This window comes from Coregonus clupeaformis, unplaced genomic scaffold (genome assembly GCF_020615455.1).
Source record: "Coregonus clupeaformis isolate EN_2021a unplaced genomic scaffold, ASM2061545v1 scaf1014, whole genome shotgun sequence".
In the NCBI taxonomy this organism is placed as follows: domain Eukaryota; kingdom Metazoa; phylum Chordata; class Actinopteri; order Salmoniformes; family Salmonidae; genus Coregonus; species Coregonus clupeaformis.
The window spans coordinates 126,612-141,094 of record NW_025534468.1 but is presented as its reverse complement, the minus strand read 5'-3'; the positions used below and the strand labels follow the sequence as shown (position 1 = coordinate 141,094).

The 14,483-nt window shown below is 49.2% G+C and overlaps 1 protein-coding gene across 1 annotated transcript in view; it reads left to right on the top strand.

Annotated features, from left to right (window-relative positions):
* LOC123486127 (CUB and sushi domain-containing protein 3-like) overlaps nucleotides 1–14,483 on the top strand; it is a gene marked incomplete at its 5' end in the record, with an annotated part of 123,528 nt that overhangs the window by 44,278 nt on the left and 64,767 nt on the right. Inside the window, 3 exons of the mRNA XM_045217334.1 lie at nucleotides 937–1,125; nucleotides 3,193–3,339; nucleotides 5,134–5,322. Of these exons, the coding sequence (XP_045073269.1) occupies nucleotides 937–1,125; nucleotides 3,193–3,339; nucleotides 5,134–5,322 (525 nt within the window). The remainder of the gene's footprint in view (nucleotides 1–936; nucleotides 1,126–3,192; nucleotides 3,340–5,133; nucleotides 5,323–14,483) is intronic.

Genomic DNA, 14,483 nt, shown 5'->3' with positions numbered 1-14,483 from the left:
CATGGTCACAGCCACAACCACAGTCACAGCCACAGTCACAGCCACATTCACAGCCACAGCCACAGTCACAGCCACAGTCACAGCCACAGTCACAGTCTCAGCCACGGCACGGCCACAGTCACAGCCACAGTCACAGCCACAGACACAGCCACAGTCACAGCCACAGACACAGCCACAGTCACAGTTAGTCACAGCCACAGCCACAGTATGTCACAGCCAAGCCACAGTCACAGCCACAGTCACAGCCACAGCCACAGTCAGTCACAGCCACGGTCACAGCCACAGTCAGTCACAGCCACAGTCAGTCACAGCCACGGTTACAGCCACAGCCACAGCCACGGTCACAGCCACAGCCTCAGTCACAGCCACAGTCGGTCACAGCCACAGACACAGTCACAACCACAGTCACAGCCACAGCCACAGTCTCAGCCACAGTCACAACCACAGTCACAGCCACAGTCGGTCACAGCCACAGTTACAGCCACAACCACAGTCACAGCCACAGCAACAGTCACAGTCACAGCCACAGTCTCAGCCACAGTCACAGTCACGGCCACAGCCACGGTCACAGCCACAGCCACAGTCACAGCCACAGTCACAGTGTCAGCCACGGCCATGGTCACAACCACTGCCACGGCCACGGCCACTGCCACTGCCACTGCCACGTCCATGGTCACAGCCACAACCACAGCCACAGTCACAGCCACAGTCACAGCCACAGTCACAGCCACAGTCACAGCCACAGTCAGTGGAACGACTCCTTTCTTTTACTCTTTCCGCTTTCTTCCCTCCACTTCCTGTTTTACCTCTGTCCTCTCTTTCCTTTCTCTTCACTCTGTCCTTTTTCCTCAAAATTCCCTCTTCATCCTCTCTTTCCTCACTTTCTCCTTTCTTTCTGCTCCTTTTTTCCATCTCTTTCCACCCTCCACTCCACAGTACAATGTCCTGCCAACGAGGTCCGCTTCGACTCGACGGGGGTGATCCTGAGTCCTGGCTACCCAGACAGCTACCCCAACCTCCAGACGTGTTCCTGGCTCATCAACGTAGAGAAGGGCTACAACATCACCCTCCATTTCCAACTCTTCCAGACAGAGAAGGAGTTTGACATCCTGGAGATATTTGACGGTGGGACATTTATCAACATTCCTAGTACCGCAATTAATCCTATCTCTTCACATCTCTCATCGCCAGATAATTGCAAATGACCACAGATTTAACTGTCACGTATAGGCTTTGGATAATGAATCCCTAAGTTATTAGTTATACGTCTCTAAACTCAGACATTACTCCAAGCACCCTTCCAAGCACCCTTCCAAGCCACCTTGTACTAATCCTAAATGCCAGATTACTTTACCTAAGTAAACTATCACTTACAACCAATGTTCCCTCTAATTCTTTGGGGGCACTGAGCAAATTTGAGGTCTTGTGAGTGGAAACTTGAACGTTGTGAGAATTTTGTGCAACTTCCAGCGCACGTTTACAGTGAACACTGAGGCTGTACCCTTACAGTTTTAGACAGTAGCCCATATGGCTGTAGCCTTATAGTTTTAGACAGTAGCCCATATGGCTGTAGCCTTACAGTTTTAGACAGTAGCCCATATGGCTGTAGCCTTACAGTTTTAGACAGTAGCCCATATGGCTGTTGTGGCTATTTGAGCATAATGTAGGCCTACCAACAAAACCAATGGAGCAAATCCCATAACGTTTTCACTTGGAAATAGCTTTTAATTTCTATGATATAGCCTACAGTAGCCTATATGTGGTGTTCAATACAGGCCTACATTGCATGATACTTTAAATACCATTTTTACATTATGAAGGGCTTGACATTAATTAATGATTTATTTATTGGTCTGTAACACCATGGACCAAATAGCTGACTGTAAATTGCATTGTATTGTGTTGTATGATGCAAGACACCACTTTACAAAATAAAAGTAATTATTATTACCATACAGAGAATTAGACAATGTAGGCAACCCCTCTGCCTATTGGCTTATTTGCAGATTCAAGCCTGTCTCAAAATACAACACTGCCCCTTTCATTTTGACATAAGCTATTTACCATGACTGGCTTTTAAAAGACTGCTTGAAATGTAGCCTACAAGTTTTGTGCTCTTTTAGGAAGCAGTAACTCCAAATTGCTGACCTATACTTATCTAGAACTGGGCTAATAACTCGGTAACTAGCGAAGAATATCAACAAATGTGCACACGCGCAGCTCTGCGCTCTGATCAGAACTGATCCGAAAAACGTCTTCACTCGCTGGTGATTGAAAGACCGATTGTGGGCCATCCCCGCCAATAGAATTCTACTCCTTTGTAGGACAGACTCTGCCTACAATAAAATCACAGACTCAATCTTACAAAGTTAGATTTGGTTTGTTGCATTGAAAAGGGGCTGATATAATGTTGATTCAATCAAAGATAAAACGTTGATCTATATAGTACAAACTAATGGTGCGAACTCTGAAGTTCAGTCTCTTGCGTCTCTGTGCAGCCTGGCATTTCTTCTGCGCATCAGTCCTGGGGGAGGTGCACCGCCGGGCAAGCGCGCAGTTTAGAGGGAATATTACTTACAAAGATTGTAAAATTGAGTCAACCCTACTTTATTGAGTTCTTAGTCATGCAATCTGGCTATTTGCTATTGTAATTGACTGCTTAAAGACGAATAAACCTAGCCACTGCAAGGTCGAATGAATCCAACCAATCATGCTTTGAATTCCAATAGAGGAGCTAGCCAAGGCCCCCACTAGCTAACAAGTGTGGTTATACAGAACACTCTTTGGATTGTCTCTGTCCACTTCGAGGGAATGTACCACCTATTAACTAGCCAACCTCTAATGATGTCACACCATGTGCTTTTCTGCGCTTGTGGAGCCAGAAAATTCACCTGAAACACCATTATTTTAAACACTCCATTCTCTTCCCTCTGCCTTTGTCTGTGTCACTCTGTGTCTCTGTCCTAACAGGTCCTAACATCTCTCTGTGTCTCTGTCCTAACAGGTCCTAACATGTCTCTGTCCTAACAGGTCCTAACATCTCTCTGTGTCTCTGTTCTAACAGGTCCTAACATCTCTCTGTGTCTCTGTCCTAACAGGTCCTAACATGTCTCTGTCCTAACAGGTCCTAACATCTCTCTGTGTCTCTGTTCTAACAGGTCCTAACATCTCTCTGTGTCTCTGTCCTAACAGGTCCTAACATCTACAGCCAGATTCTGGCGTCACTAAGCGGTGACATCACCACGCCCTTTAACCTCACGACCTCAGGTCATCAGCTTCTTCTGCGCTGGTCCTCTGACCATGGCACCAACAGGAAAGGTTTCCACGTCAGATATGTGGGTGAGTATCAAAGTATGTATCCTGTTAATAATGACTTTCCTTCAACCGGCATGTCTTCATACACCCCCCTATACTACACAACCAATAGGAGTTATTAACATCATGGTGAAGGTACAGGGCCACACCTGAAATAGACTGGCCAGTGGGCAGTTCTGGCAAATGCCAGATGGGCTGGTCCATCTTTAGCCCAGTGGGCCGGTCTAAATCTGGGTTTTTTGGCAGAATGATCATTATTTGTATAATAATGGGTCAGGGAGGACAAAATGGGCCGGTTTGTTAGAAATGCACGTGCCGATTTCTGATCCCAGTCCATCCCTGATCCAGTCTATCCCTGATCCCAGTCCATCCCTGATCCAGTCTATCCCTGATCCCAGTCCATCCCTGATCCAGTCTATCCCTGATCCGGTCTATCCCTGATGCTAGTCTATCCCTGATCCCAGTCTATCCCTGATCCCATTCCATCCCTGATCCCATTCCATCCCTAGGCCCTGTCAATTCCTAGGCCCCGTCCATCCCTCATCCCAAAACATCCCTGGGCCCCATCCATCCTTGGGCCCCATTACTGAAAACAAACTGGCCTTTAGGATTCCCTACTAATTCCCTACTGAACAGGAATTAGTCTAGCCATCACAATCATCACTGTGTTGTGTGTAAATGTTGTCTTTTGTTGTGTTGTGTTGTAATGTACTGTACTGTTCTATATGGTCTATGTGCACACTGTAAGTACAATTAAGTCATTATTATAATCATTATGTACTTGTCTGAAAGCAGAGAAAAGGGCAACCAGTGAAGAATAATAAAATAATAATAATAATATGCAGTAACATCCACCATGTTGTAGAGACGTGACTCTCCTTCTCAGTCTACAGCAGTACATCCACCATGTTGTAGAGACGTGACTCTCCTTCTCAGTCTACAGCAGTAACATCCACCATGTTGTAGAGACGTGACTCTCCTTCTCAGTCTACAGCAGTAATATCCACCATGTTGTAGAGATGTGACTGTCCTTCTCAGTCTACAGCAGTAACATCCACCATGTTGTAAAGACGTGACTATCCTTCTCAGTCTACAGCAGTAACATCCATCATGTTGTAGAGACGTGACTCTCCTTCTCAGTCTACAGCAGTAACATCCATCATGTTGTAGAGACGTGACTCTCCTTCTCAGTCTACAGCAGTAACATCCACCATGTTGTAGAGACGTGACTCTCCTTCTCAGTCTACAGCAGTAACATCCACCATGTTGTAGAGACGTGCCCCTCCTTCTCAGTCTACAGCAGTAACATCCATCATGTTGTAGAGACGTGACTCTCCTTCTCAGTCTACAGCAGTAACATCCACCATGTTGTAGAGACGTGACTCTCCTTCTCAGTCTACAGCAGTAACATCCACCATGTTGTAGAGACATGACTCTCCTTCTCAGTCTACAGCAGTAACATCCACCATGTTGTAGAGACGTGACTCTCCTTCTCAGTCTACAGCAGTAACATCCACCATGTTGTAGAGACGTGACTGTCCTTAGGCCATCTCTCTCATTATCTCATAAATATAATGTATTTTTCATAAGTTTCTGTGAATAACAATTTAACATCAACGTCAAGCAAACTTTGTTAATTGCTGTACGCCTCCTCTCCTCTCCTCTCCTCTCCTCTCCTCTCCTCTCCTCTCCTCTCCTCTCCTCTCCTCTCCTCTCCTCTCCTCTCCTCTCCTCTCCTCTCCTCTCCTCTCCTCTCCCCTCTCCCCTCCCCCCTCTCTTTTCCACTCCACTCCTCTCCTCTCCTCTCCCTCTCCTCAGCTATGTACTGCAGTACCCCAGACTCCCCCCAGCAGGGTTTTGTAGTGAGCCAGACAGGAGGGCATCTCAACAGTGTGGTGCGTTGGGGCTGTGACCGGGGCTACCGGCTTATTGGAAAGGCCACAGGTGTCTGTAAGAAGACGGCATATGGGTATTATGCCTGGGACTCACCAGTACCTGCATGTCAAGGTAAGAGCACTAAACACTGTGTCTACTGGCAGGCTTGAGGCAGGCAGACATGTATTTCTTTTTTTTGTCTAGGCTCTGTCCCAAATGGTACCCTGTTCCCTATATAGTGAACTACTTTTGACCAGGGTCCTATGGGTCCTGGTCAAACGTAGTGCACTATATAAGAAATAGGGCACAATTTCAGACGCAGCCTGGTCAATTCTCTCACTTCCACCAGGCAGACAGGCCCTATGTCTCACCCTCATTTCCTCAGCCCCCTCTTCAGCCCCTATCACAGACAGTAGCTAGTTGTGTCGGACAGTCTCTCTTCAGCCCCTATCACAGACAGTAGTTAGTTGTGCCTAACAGTCTCTCTTCAGCCCCTATCACAGACAGTAGCTAGTTGTGTCTGACAGTCTCTCTTCAGCCCCTATCACAGACAGTAGTTAGTTGTGCCTAACAGTCTCTCTTCAGCCCCTATCACAGACAGTAGCTAGTTGTGTCTGACAGTCTCTCTTCAGCCCCTATCACAGACAGTAGCTAGTTGTGTCTTACAGTCTCTCTTCAGCCCCTATCACAGACAGTAGCTAGTTGTGTCTGACAGTCTCTTTTCAGCCCCTATCACAGACAGTAGTTAGTTGTTTCTAACAGTCTCTCTTCAGCCCCTATCACAGACAGTAGCTAGTTGTGTCTGACAGTCTCTCTTCAGCCCCTATCACAGACAGTAGTTAGTTGTGTCTGACAGTCTCTCTTCAGCCCCTATCACAGACAGTAGCTAGTTGTGTCTTACAGTCTCTCTTCAGCCCCTATCACAGACAGTAGCTAGTTGTGTCTGACAGTCTCTCTTCAGCCCCTATCACAGACAGTAGCTAGTTGTGTCTGACAGTCTCTCTTCAGCCCCATGTCAGTAGCTGAACCTCTGATTGAGGAGAATGTTCTGCCAAGTAGAAACAGAACAGAAATCAAACCTCTTTTGTTCTGTCAATTCCACCTCCTTTAGATGACTCTGGCTAGCTAACTTCATTCCTGATTACCATGCTGTCTGTGTCAGTGGATGCATCCCAAATGGAACTCTATTCCCTAGATAGTGCACTACTTTTGACCAGGGCACATAGGGCTCATAGGGTCCTGGTCAAAAGTAGTGCACTAAATAGGGAATAGGGTGTCATTTGGCACGGACCCTCTTCTGTGTCGGTTCCGTAACAGCGTTGTTGTGTTCCGTTCACCTAATTGGGTTATTTGTTACCCTGGGAACCACACATTGTAGAAGGTGTCTTGTCATTCTGTTCTGAAGCACTGCAGAGTTAACACCACTGTCTGTTTAACTAGCACAGACAGGTTCATTATGCTGAAGCTGGGATTATATATTACTACTGCTAAGGTTATGTAGCACTACCTGTGAAATAATTGACACAATACTAATCTAGTCACCCACAACCAAATGAGCTACTAAAGTGGTTACTAGAAACTAACACATCATTGATGATTGTCTTTCTCTTATTGCTCTTAAGGTGCAGGTGTCTTTAAGTGGTGTGTTTTTATGATGTGTTTAAGATCCTTTTCTTGTCTTTGTAATCATTGCTGATGCTTATGGTGATCAAACAATTGACCAAGTTGGGATCAATGAAGTTCTACTCTACTCTACTCTACTCTGCTCTACTCTACTCTATTCTACTTTACTCTATTCTGCTCTGCTCTGCTCTGCTCTGCTCTACTCTACTCTACTCTACTCTACTCTACTCTACTCTACTCTGCTCTGCACTGCTCTGCTCCGCTCCATTTTGCTCTACTCTACTCTATTCTACTATATTCTGCTATATTCTATTCTACTCTACTCTACTCTGCTCTACTCTATTCTACTATATTCTGCTATATTCTATTCTACTCTATTCTACTCTACTCTACTCTGTTCTACTCTACTCTGTTCTACTCTACTCTTTAAACAACTATGTGGGAGGACATAATGAAACGTGAGAGGAAGGTACAAGAAAATACCTAATACTTAATTTCCCATCTATAGGTGAATGTAATGGTGATGGTCCATGTTGTTTCTGATTCCCCCAGGTGTCCTAAAATAGAGAATCAAAAAGCTAGATGGTGCATGTTATTGCTGTCTAAAACTGTTTTTATGGTAGATGTCATAGAGAAGAGGCTATTAGGGGTTAAACAACACTGTGTAATCAGGTGGAATGTGGGAGGAACAAAATACATTGTACTTTATTTCACATCTATAGGTGAATGTAATGTATTTCTCTATCTCACTTTCCATCCTTTAACTAAATATACTTTCCCACAACCCGCCTCACCCAATGTGGAACGGATTCTATTATTTCTTTATTTTTATCAAGAACCTAAGGCTGAAACTAGCCAGCTAACTAGCTACTTGCTATTAGCCACCGTTAGCGGTCTTCACCACTGTCCGTGGCCTGCACTACCTACCAGCCAGCTCTAGCCTGGACAATTATCGGCCAGTCTGCACAGCGTGCTATCGACCCAGAGCATATCAGATTTTCTGCCGGAATCACTGAATCACTGGACCTTAACACCGGACCATCGCAACTAGCTAGCTGCAACCGAATGGCTGTTGTTGGCTAATCACCAGTGTCCCAACGTACCAGTTAGCCTTGAGCTAGCCTCGAGCCAGGCCCATCTCCCGGCTATCTACCTCTCTGTCAACCGGACGGGACCTCCTAGTGTCGACACGGAGCCCCGCCGATCCATCACGACTGGTCTGCCGAAGTAATCGTCTGATGTGGTTTCAACAGGCTTCCCGTTGCGATGACCATCTGCTAGCCCCGGCCCGCTAGTACACGCAATCAACAGCCGTGCCTCCTGCTCGCCTGTGCTGTAGCAGCCTACGAACTGCTCCCGGACTTACTTATTGCTGTTCACTGGATCTCACTCAGCTACACAGCTAATGCCTGCTGAACTGTCCCTTTACACGGTACCCCATCCTGTTTATCTGTTTAGCTTCAGCCCAAACTTTCGTCGCCATTACCAGTTGTTGGCTTAGCCCTCTCGAATAACACCTGTAATTGCGTTATGCCTCTCTCCCATGTCAATATGCCTAGCCTATTGCTGTTTGGGTTAGTTCTTATTATACAATTTCACTGTAGAGCCCCAAGTTCCACTCAACCAGCCTCAAAGAGCTCCTTTGTCCCACCCCCCATACATGCGGAGACCGGCTCAATCGGTACCTCCAGTGATGCTATCTCTTTTATAGTTACCCAATGCTTAGGTGTACCTCCACTGTACTCATATCCTTCCATATCCTTGTCTGTACATAATGCCCTGAATCTATTCTACATGTCATGAACCCTGCGTCCTGAGTCTGTTCCTGCCTTTGTTGCCGTTTTTCTGCTCGGTATCTCCTGTTTCCTGAAGGTTCCTGAACGCACCCTGTCCGGTTGCCAGGCGACGTTGCTAGGCGGGTGATCTCTCGATTACCCGCACCTGCTTCTCATCAGCTTTGGCACACCTGGTCCTGATCATCACCCCTTCTTAAGGTCTGACCTGACATCCATTCCCTGCCGGATCGTTAGCCATTAACAGTATGTTTTGTCAGCGTATCAGCCTCTGAGTACTAGCGTTAGTTTTGTTGTTTTGCACCTTGTTGACCTGCCTTGTACTTACCTCCGTTTTTTTTCTGTCTACAGTGATTCTCCCGGAACCTTCACCCAACCCCTGCCGTGCCATCATTTAATCTGCCACTTCACCTCCACCTACTCATCTCCGCCACCCGCTCCGTCTCCTGGATTATTCTGCATCTTTTGAATCTGTAAATAAACACTCACCTTCGTTCAACTCACCTTGTCCTGGTCTGCTTCTGGGTTCTGTCTTAGAGAACCGTGACAGAACGATCCGGCCAGAAATGAACCCAGCGGACCTGGACTCTGTTCGCCATGCCATTCCCCATCAGGAGAAGATGTTGGGACAACATAGCACAGCGCTACAGGAGATAGCGTTGTCAGTTCAGAACTTTTCTACCAGTCTGACGAAGATCCAGGCTCAGCTCAGTTTGCCGGTGGAGAATCCACCACCGGTTTCACCCATCTCGCCTGCCGCTTCTGGAGCTGTGCCCTTCCATGAGCCCAAGGTTCCGACGCCTGATAAATATGAGGGGGATTTGGGAAGATGCCGTTCCTTTCTTATGCAGTGTGGATTAGTGTTCGATCTACAGCCCCACTCTTATGCCACAGACAAGGCTAGGATAGCCTTTGTCATTGAATTGTTGCGTGGTAGAGCCCTGGAGTGGGCTTCAGCCGTATGGGAACGACAGGACACCTGCATGGCTTCATACCAGGAGTTCACGGCAGAGATGAGGAAGCTGTTTGACCATCCTGTCCGAGGTAAGGACGCAGCTAAGCGCCTGTTTTCTCTTCGCCAAGGAGCTCGCAGAGTGGCCGACTTCGTAATCGAATTCAGGACATTGGCTGTGGAGAGTGGGTGGAATGAAGAGTCACTGCAAGCGGCCTTTTATCAGGGGTTGTCGGAGCAACTCAAGGATGAGCTGATCTCCTATCCGGAGCCTAGTGACCTGGACAGTTTGGTCGCTTTGTCTATTCGGGTGGATAACAGAGTTCGAGAGAAAAGGAGGGAGAAGCAATGGGGCCCGTCCAATCAATCAGCTTCTCGGTTCCCAGTCGGGTCAGGAGGTGGACCAGAACGCGTCGATCATTGTCCACCACACAGGATTAGTGGAGAGGTCCTGCCTCCAGATTCTGAACCCATGCAAGTGGGGCGGCACGGGTTAACCAAGGAGGAGCGCCAACATAGACGTGAGACCAACCGCTGCCTCTACTGTGGTAGTTCGGGACATTACATCTCCTCCACTTGTTCCCAGCGGCCGTCAAACTGCCCGGCTCGCTAAGTTTGGGAGGACTTTTAGCGAGCCGGTTTCAACCTCTCAATACCCCTGTCAGACCCCGTTTCCCGGCTACCCTCATGAACAGGAATCAGAGTTTAGCGATTAACGCTTTCATCGATTCAGGTGCCGATGGCAGCTTTATTGATGCCGACGTGGTGGAACAGCTGGGGCTTCCCAAGGAACGACTACCGGAAGCCATTGAAGCTACCACTCTGAACGGCAGTAGTCTGGCACGTATCACGATGAGGACTGAACCGGTTAAGATGCTGTTGTCAGGGAATCATTCTGAGGTTATCTCATTCTTCATTCTGCCTTCTCCCCATGTTCCTCTGGTCCTTGGATACCCCTGGCTGAAGGAACACAATCCCACGTTCGATTGGGTGACTGGCAAGGTAACTAGTTGAGGCATTGATTGTCATGCTAACTGCCTCAAGACTGCCTGTTCCCATTCTGTTCCCAGTCAGGTCATTGAGGCTAACCCCCCCAGATTTGTCCCTGGTCCCCGAAACATATCACGATTTGGGGGAGGTGTTCAGTAAGCAGAGGGCTCTGTCACTCCCTCCCCACCGACCATATGATTGTGCCATAAACCTGTTCCCTGGAGCTGTCTATCCCAAGGGACAGTTATACAGCATCTCCCGACCTGAACGTGAAGCTCTGGAGACCTACATAAAGGAGTCCCTAGCTGCTGGTCTCATTCGTCCCTCGTCATCACCCCTGGGGGCAGGATTCTTCTTTGTGAGTAAGAAGGATGGCTCTCTTCGACCTTGTATTGATTATCGGGGGTTGAAGGATATCACGGTCAAGAACAAGTATCCCCTGCCCTTGATGAGCTCTGCCTACGACTCCTTACAGGGTGCTACGGTGTTAACCAAGCTGGACCTACGCAATGCGTATCATCTGGTCCGGATCAGAGAGGGGGACGAGTGGTTGACTGGTTTCAATACACCGATGGGTCATTTCGAGTATCAGGTGATGCCGTTTGGACTGACCAATGCTCCAGCAGTCTTCCAGAGTATGGTGAATGACGTCCTGAGAGATATGATCAGTCTTTTTGTGTTCGTTTACCTGGATGACATTCTTATCTTCTCTAAGGAGCCTTCCAGCCACGTCCAGCATGTCAAGCAGGTTCTGCAGCGATTGTTGGAGAATCGCCTGTTTGTGAAGGCCGAGAAGTATGAATGTCACGCCCACACTACATCCTTCCTCGGGTACATCATCTCCAGGGGAGAGATTAGGATGGACCAAGAGAAGGTTAGGGCGGTTCTGGATTGGGCCCAGCTCGGTACGAGATTGCAGCTCCAGAGGTTTCTGGGGTTTGCGAATTTCTATCGTAGATTTATCCGTGACTACAGCCGTGTGGCCGCTCCTTTAACTGCCCTAACTTCTAGTACCAGAACCTTCAGTTGGAATCCTGAGGCGGACCGAGCATTTCTGGATTTGAAGAGGTGATTCACCAACGCTCCGATTCTCTCTCAACCTGACACTGCCCGTCAGTTTGTTGTTGAGGTGGATGCGTCTGATGTGGGGGTTGGCGCCATCCTGTCCCAGCGATGCTCCACTGACGGTAAACTCCATCCCTGCGCCTACTACTCTCGTCGTCTTTCGTCTGCGGAGAGGAACTACGATGTGGGTAACCGGGAGCTTCTCGCAGTGAAACTTGCCTTGGAGGAGTGGCGCCACTGGTTGGAGGGGGCGGAGCAACCGTTTGTTGTCTGGACTGACCACAAGAATCTTGCTTACGTGCAATCGGCTAAACGTCTCAACTCCCGGCCAGGCCAGGTGGTCGTTGTTTTTTGGACGCTTTAATTTTTCCTTGACGTTCCGACCGGGGTCTAAGAACGGCAAGGCAGACGCCTTGTCCCGGATGTTCTCCAAGACGGAGGAGAGTGGGGCCAAGACTGAGACGATTCTTCCCCGGAACCTTGTCGTAGGAGCCGTTATGTGGAGGATTGAGGAGGAGGTTATGGCGGCCCTTCGGACGCAGCCCGGCCCCGGTAACGGTCCACCCGGTCGGTTGTTTTTGCCTGAGTCGGTCCGTTTGGCTGTCCTCCAATGGTCCCACGCCAGCAAGATGGCTTGCCACCCTGGCGTGGCTCGGACGATGGCGCTTCTACGCAGACGATTTTGGTGGCCTGCCATGGGAGAAGATACTCGGAGGTTTGTTGCTGCCTGTCCAGTTTGTGCGCAGAATAAGAGTGCCAATCGGCCCAGCTCTGGACTTCTTCACCCCCTACCTATCCCCCGGCGACCATGGTCGTATCTGGCCCTGGACCTTGTCACTGGGTTGCCCTCTTCTGAGGGGAACACGGTCATTCTGACTATTGTGGACAGATTCAGCAAGTTCGCCCACTTTGTGCCCATCTCCAAGCCTCCCTCTGCCTCTGAGACGTCCAAGATCCTGGTTAGGGAGGTTTTCAGGGTTCACGGATTGCCCAGTGACATAGTTTCCGACCGTGGTCCTCAGTTCACCTCTGCTGTCTGGAAGTCCTTCTGTTTGGCCATTGGAGCTACAGTCAGTCTCACATCTGGATTTCACCCCCAATCCAATGGACAGGCGGAGAGAGCCAACCAGAAGATGGAATCCACGCTGCGCTGCCTTGTTTCCTCCAACCCCACCTCTTGGGTCTCTCAGTTGCCTTGGGTGGAGTATGCCCACAATACTCTCACTACTTCTGCCACTGGGATGTCTCCCTTCCAGTGCCTATACGGCTACCAACCCCCCTTGTTTCCTTCTCAGGAGAAGGATCTCTCGGTTCCCTCTGTCCAGGCCCACATTCGTCGTTGCCACCGGACCTGGCATCGGGCCAGAAAGGCCCTCCTTCGGGTTTCTGACCGGTATCAGCTCCAGGTGAATCGTCGCCGTATTCCAGCCCCCGCTTATGCCATCGGAGATAGGGTCTGGTTGGCTACACGGGACCTTCCTCTGCAGACTGAGTCAAGGAAACTGTCACCGAGGTTCATTGGTCCGTTTGTGGTGGAGAGAGTGATTAATCCGGTTGTGGTTCGACTCAAGTTGCCTAGGACGCTCAGAGTCCATCCCACCTTCCATGTCTCCTGCATCAAGCCTGTTCTCATTTTACATTTACATTTTAGTCATTTAGCAGACGCTCTTATCCAGAGCGACTTACAGTTAGTGAATACATTTTTTTTTTATACTGGCCCCCCATGGGAATTAAACCCACAACCCTGGCGTTGCAAACGCCATGCTCTATCAACTGAGCTACATCCCTGCTGGCCATTCCCTCCCCTACCCTGGACGACGCTGGGCCAATTGTGCGCCGCCCATGAGTCTCCCGGTCGCGGCCGGCTGCGACAGAGCCTGGATTCGAACCAGGATCTCTAGTGGCACAGTTAGCACTGCGATGCAGTGCCTTAGACCACTGCGCCACTCAGGAGACAGCTTCTCCTCAGCCCTCTGTTGCCCCCTCCGCCTCCTCCTCCTCCTCCTCCTCGGATGATCAGAGGAGGTCCTGTCTACACGGTGCGCCGCATCATGGATTCCAGACGGCGGGGCCGGGGTTTCCAGTACCTCGTGGACTGGGAGGGGTATGGTCCTGAGGAGAGGAGTTGGATTCCTCAGCGTCAGATCCTTGATGCTGACCTCCTTCGTGACTTCTACCGCCTCCATCCTGGCGCTCCGGGTAGTCCGCCCGGTGGCGTTCGTCGGAGGGGGGGTACTGTCATGAACCCTGCGTCCTGAGTCTGTTCCTGCCTTTGTTGCCGTTTTTCTGCTCGGTATCTCCTGTTTCCTGAAGGTTCCTGAACGCACCCTGTCCGGTTGCCGGGCGACGTTGCTAGGCGGGTGATCTTTCGATTACCCGCACCTGCTTCTCATCAGCCTCGGCACACCTGGTCCTGATCATCACCCCTTCTTAAGCTCTGACCTGACATCCATTCCCTGCCGGATCGTTAGCCATTAACAGTATGTTTTGTCAGCGTATCAGCCTCTGAGTACTAGCGTTAGTTTTGTTGTTTTGCACCTTGTTGACCTGCCTTGTACTTACCTCCGTTTTTTTTCTGTCTACAGTGATTCTCCCGGAACCTTCACCCAACCCCTGCCATGCCATCATTTAATCTGCCACTTCACCTCCACCTACTCATCTCCGCCACCCGCTCCGTCTCCTGGATTATTCTGCATCTTTTGAATCTGTAAATAAACACTCACCTTCGTCAACTCACCTTGTCCTGGTCTGCTTCTGGGTTCTGTCTTAGAGAACCGTGACACTACAACGCCCGGAAATCTGCCCCTTTTATTCTCTGTACCCAACGCACTAGAAGACCAGTTCTTAAAGCCTTTAGCCGTATCCTTATT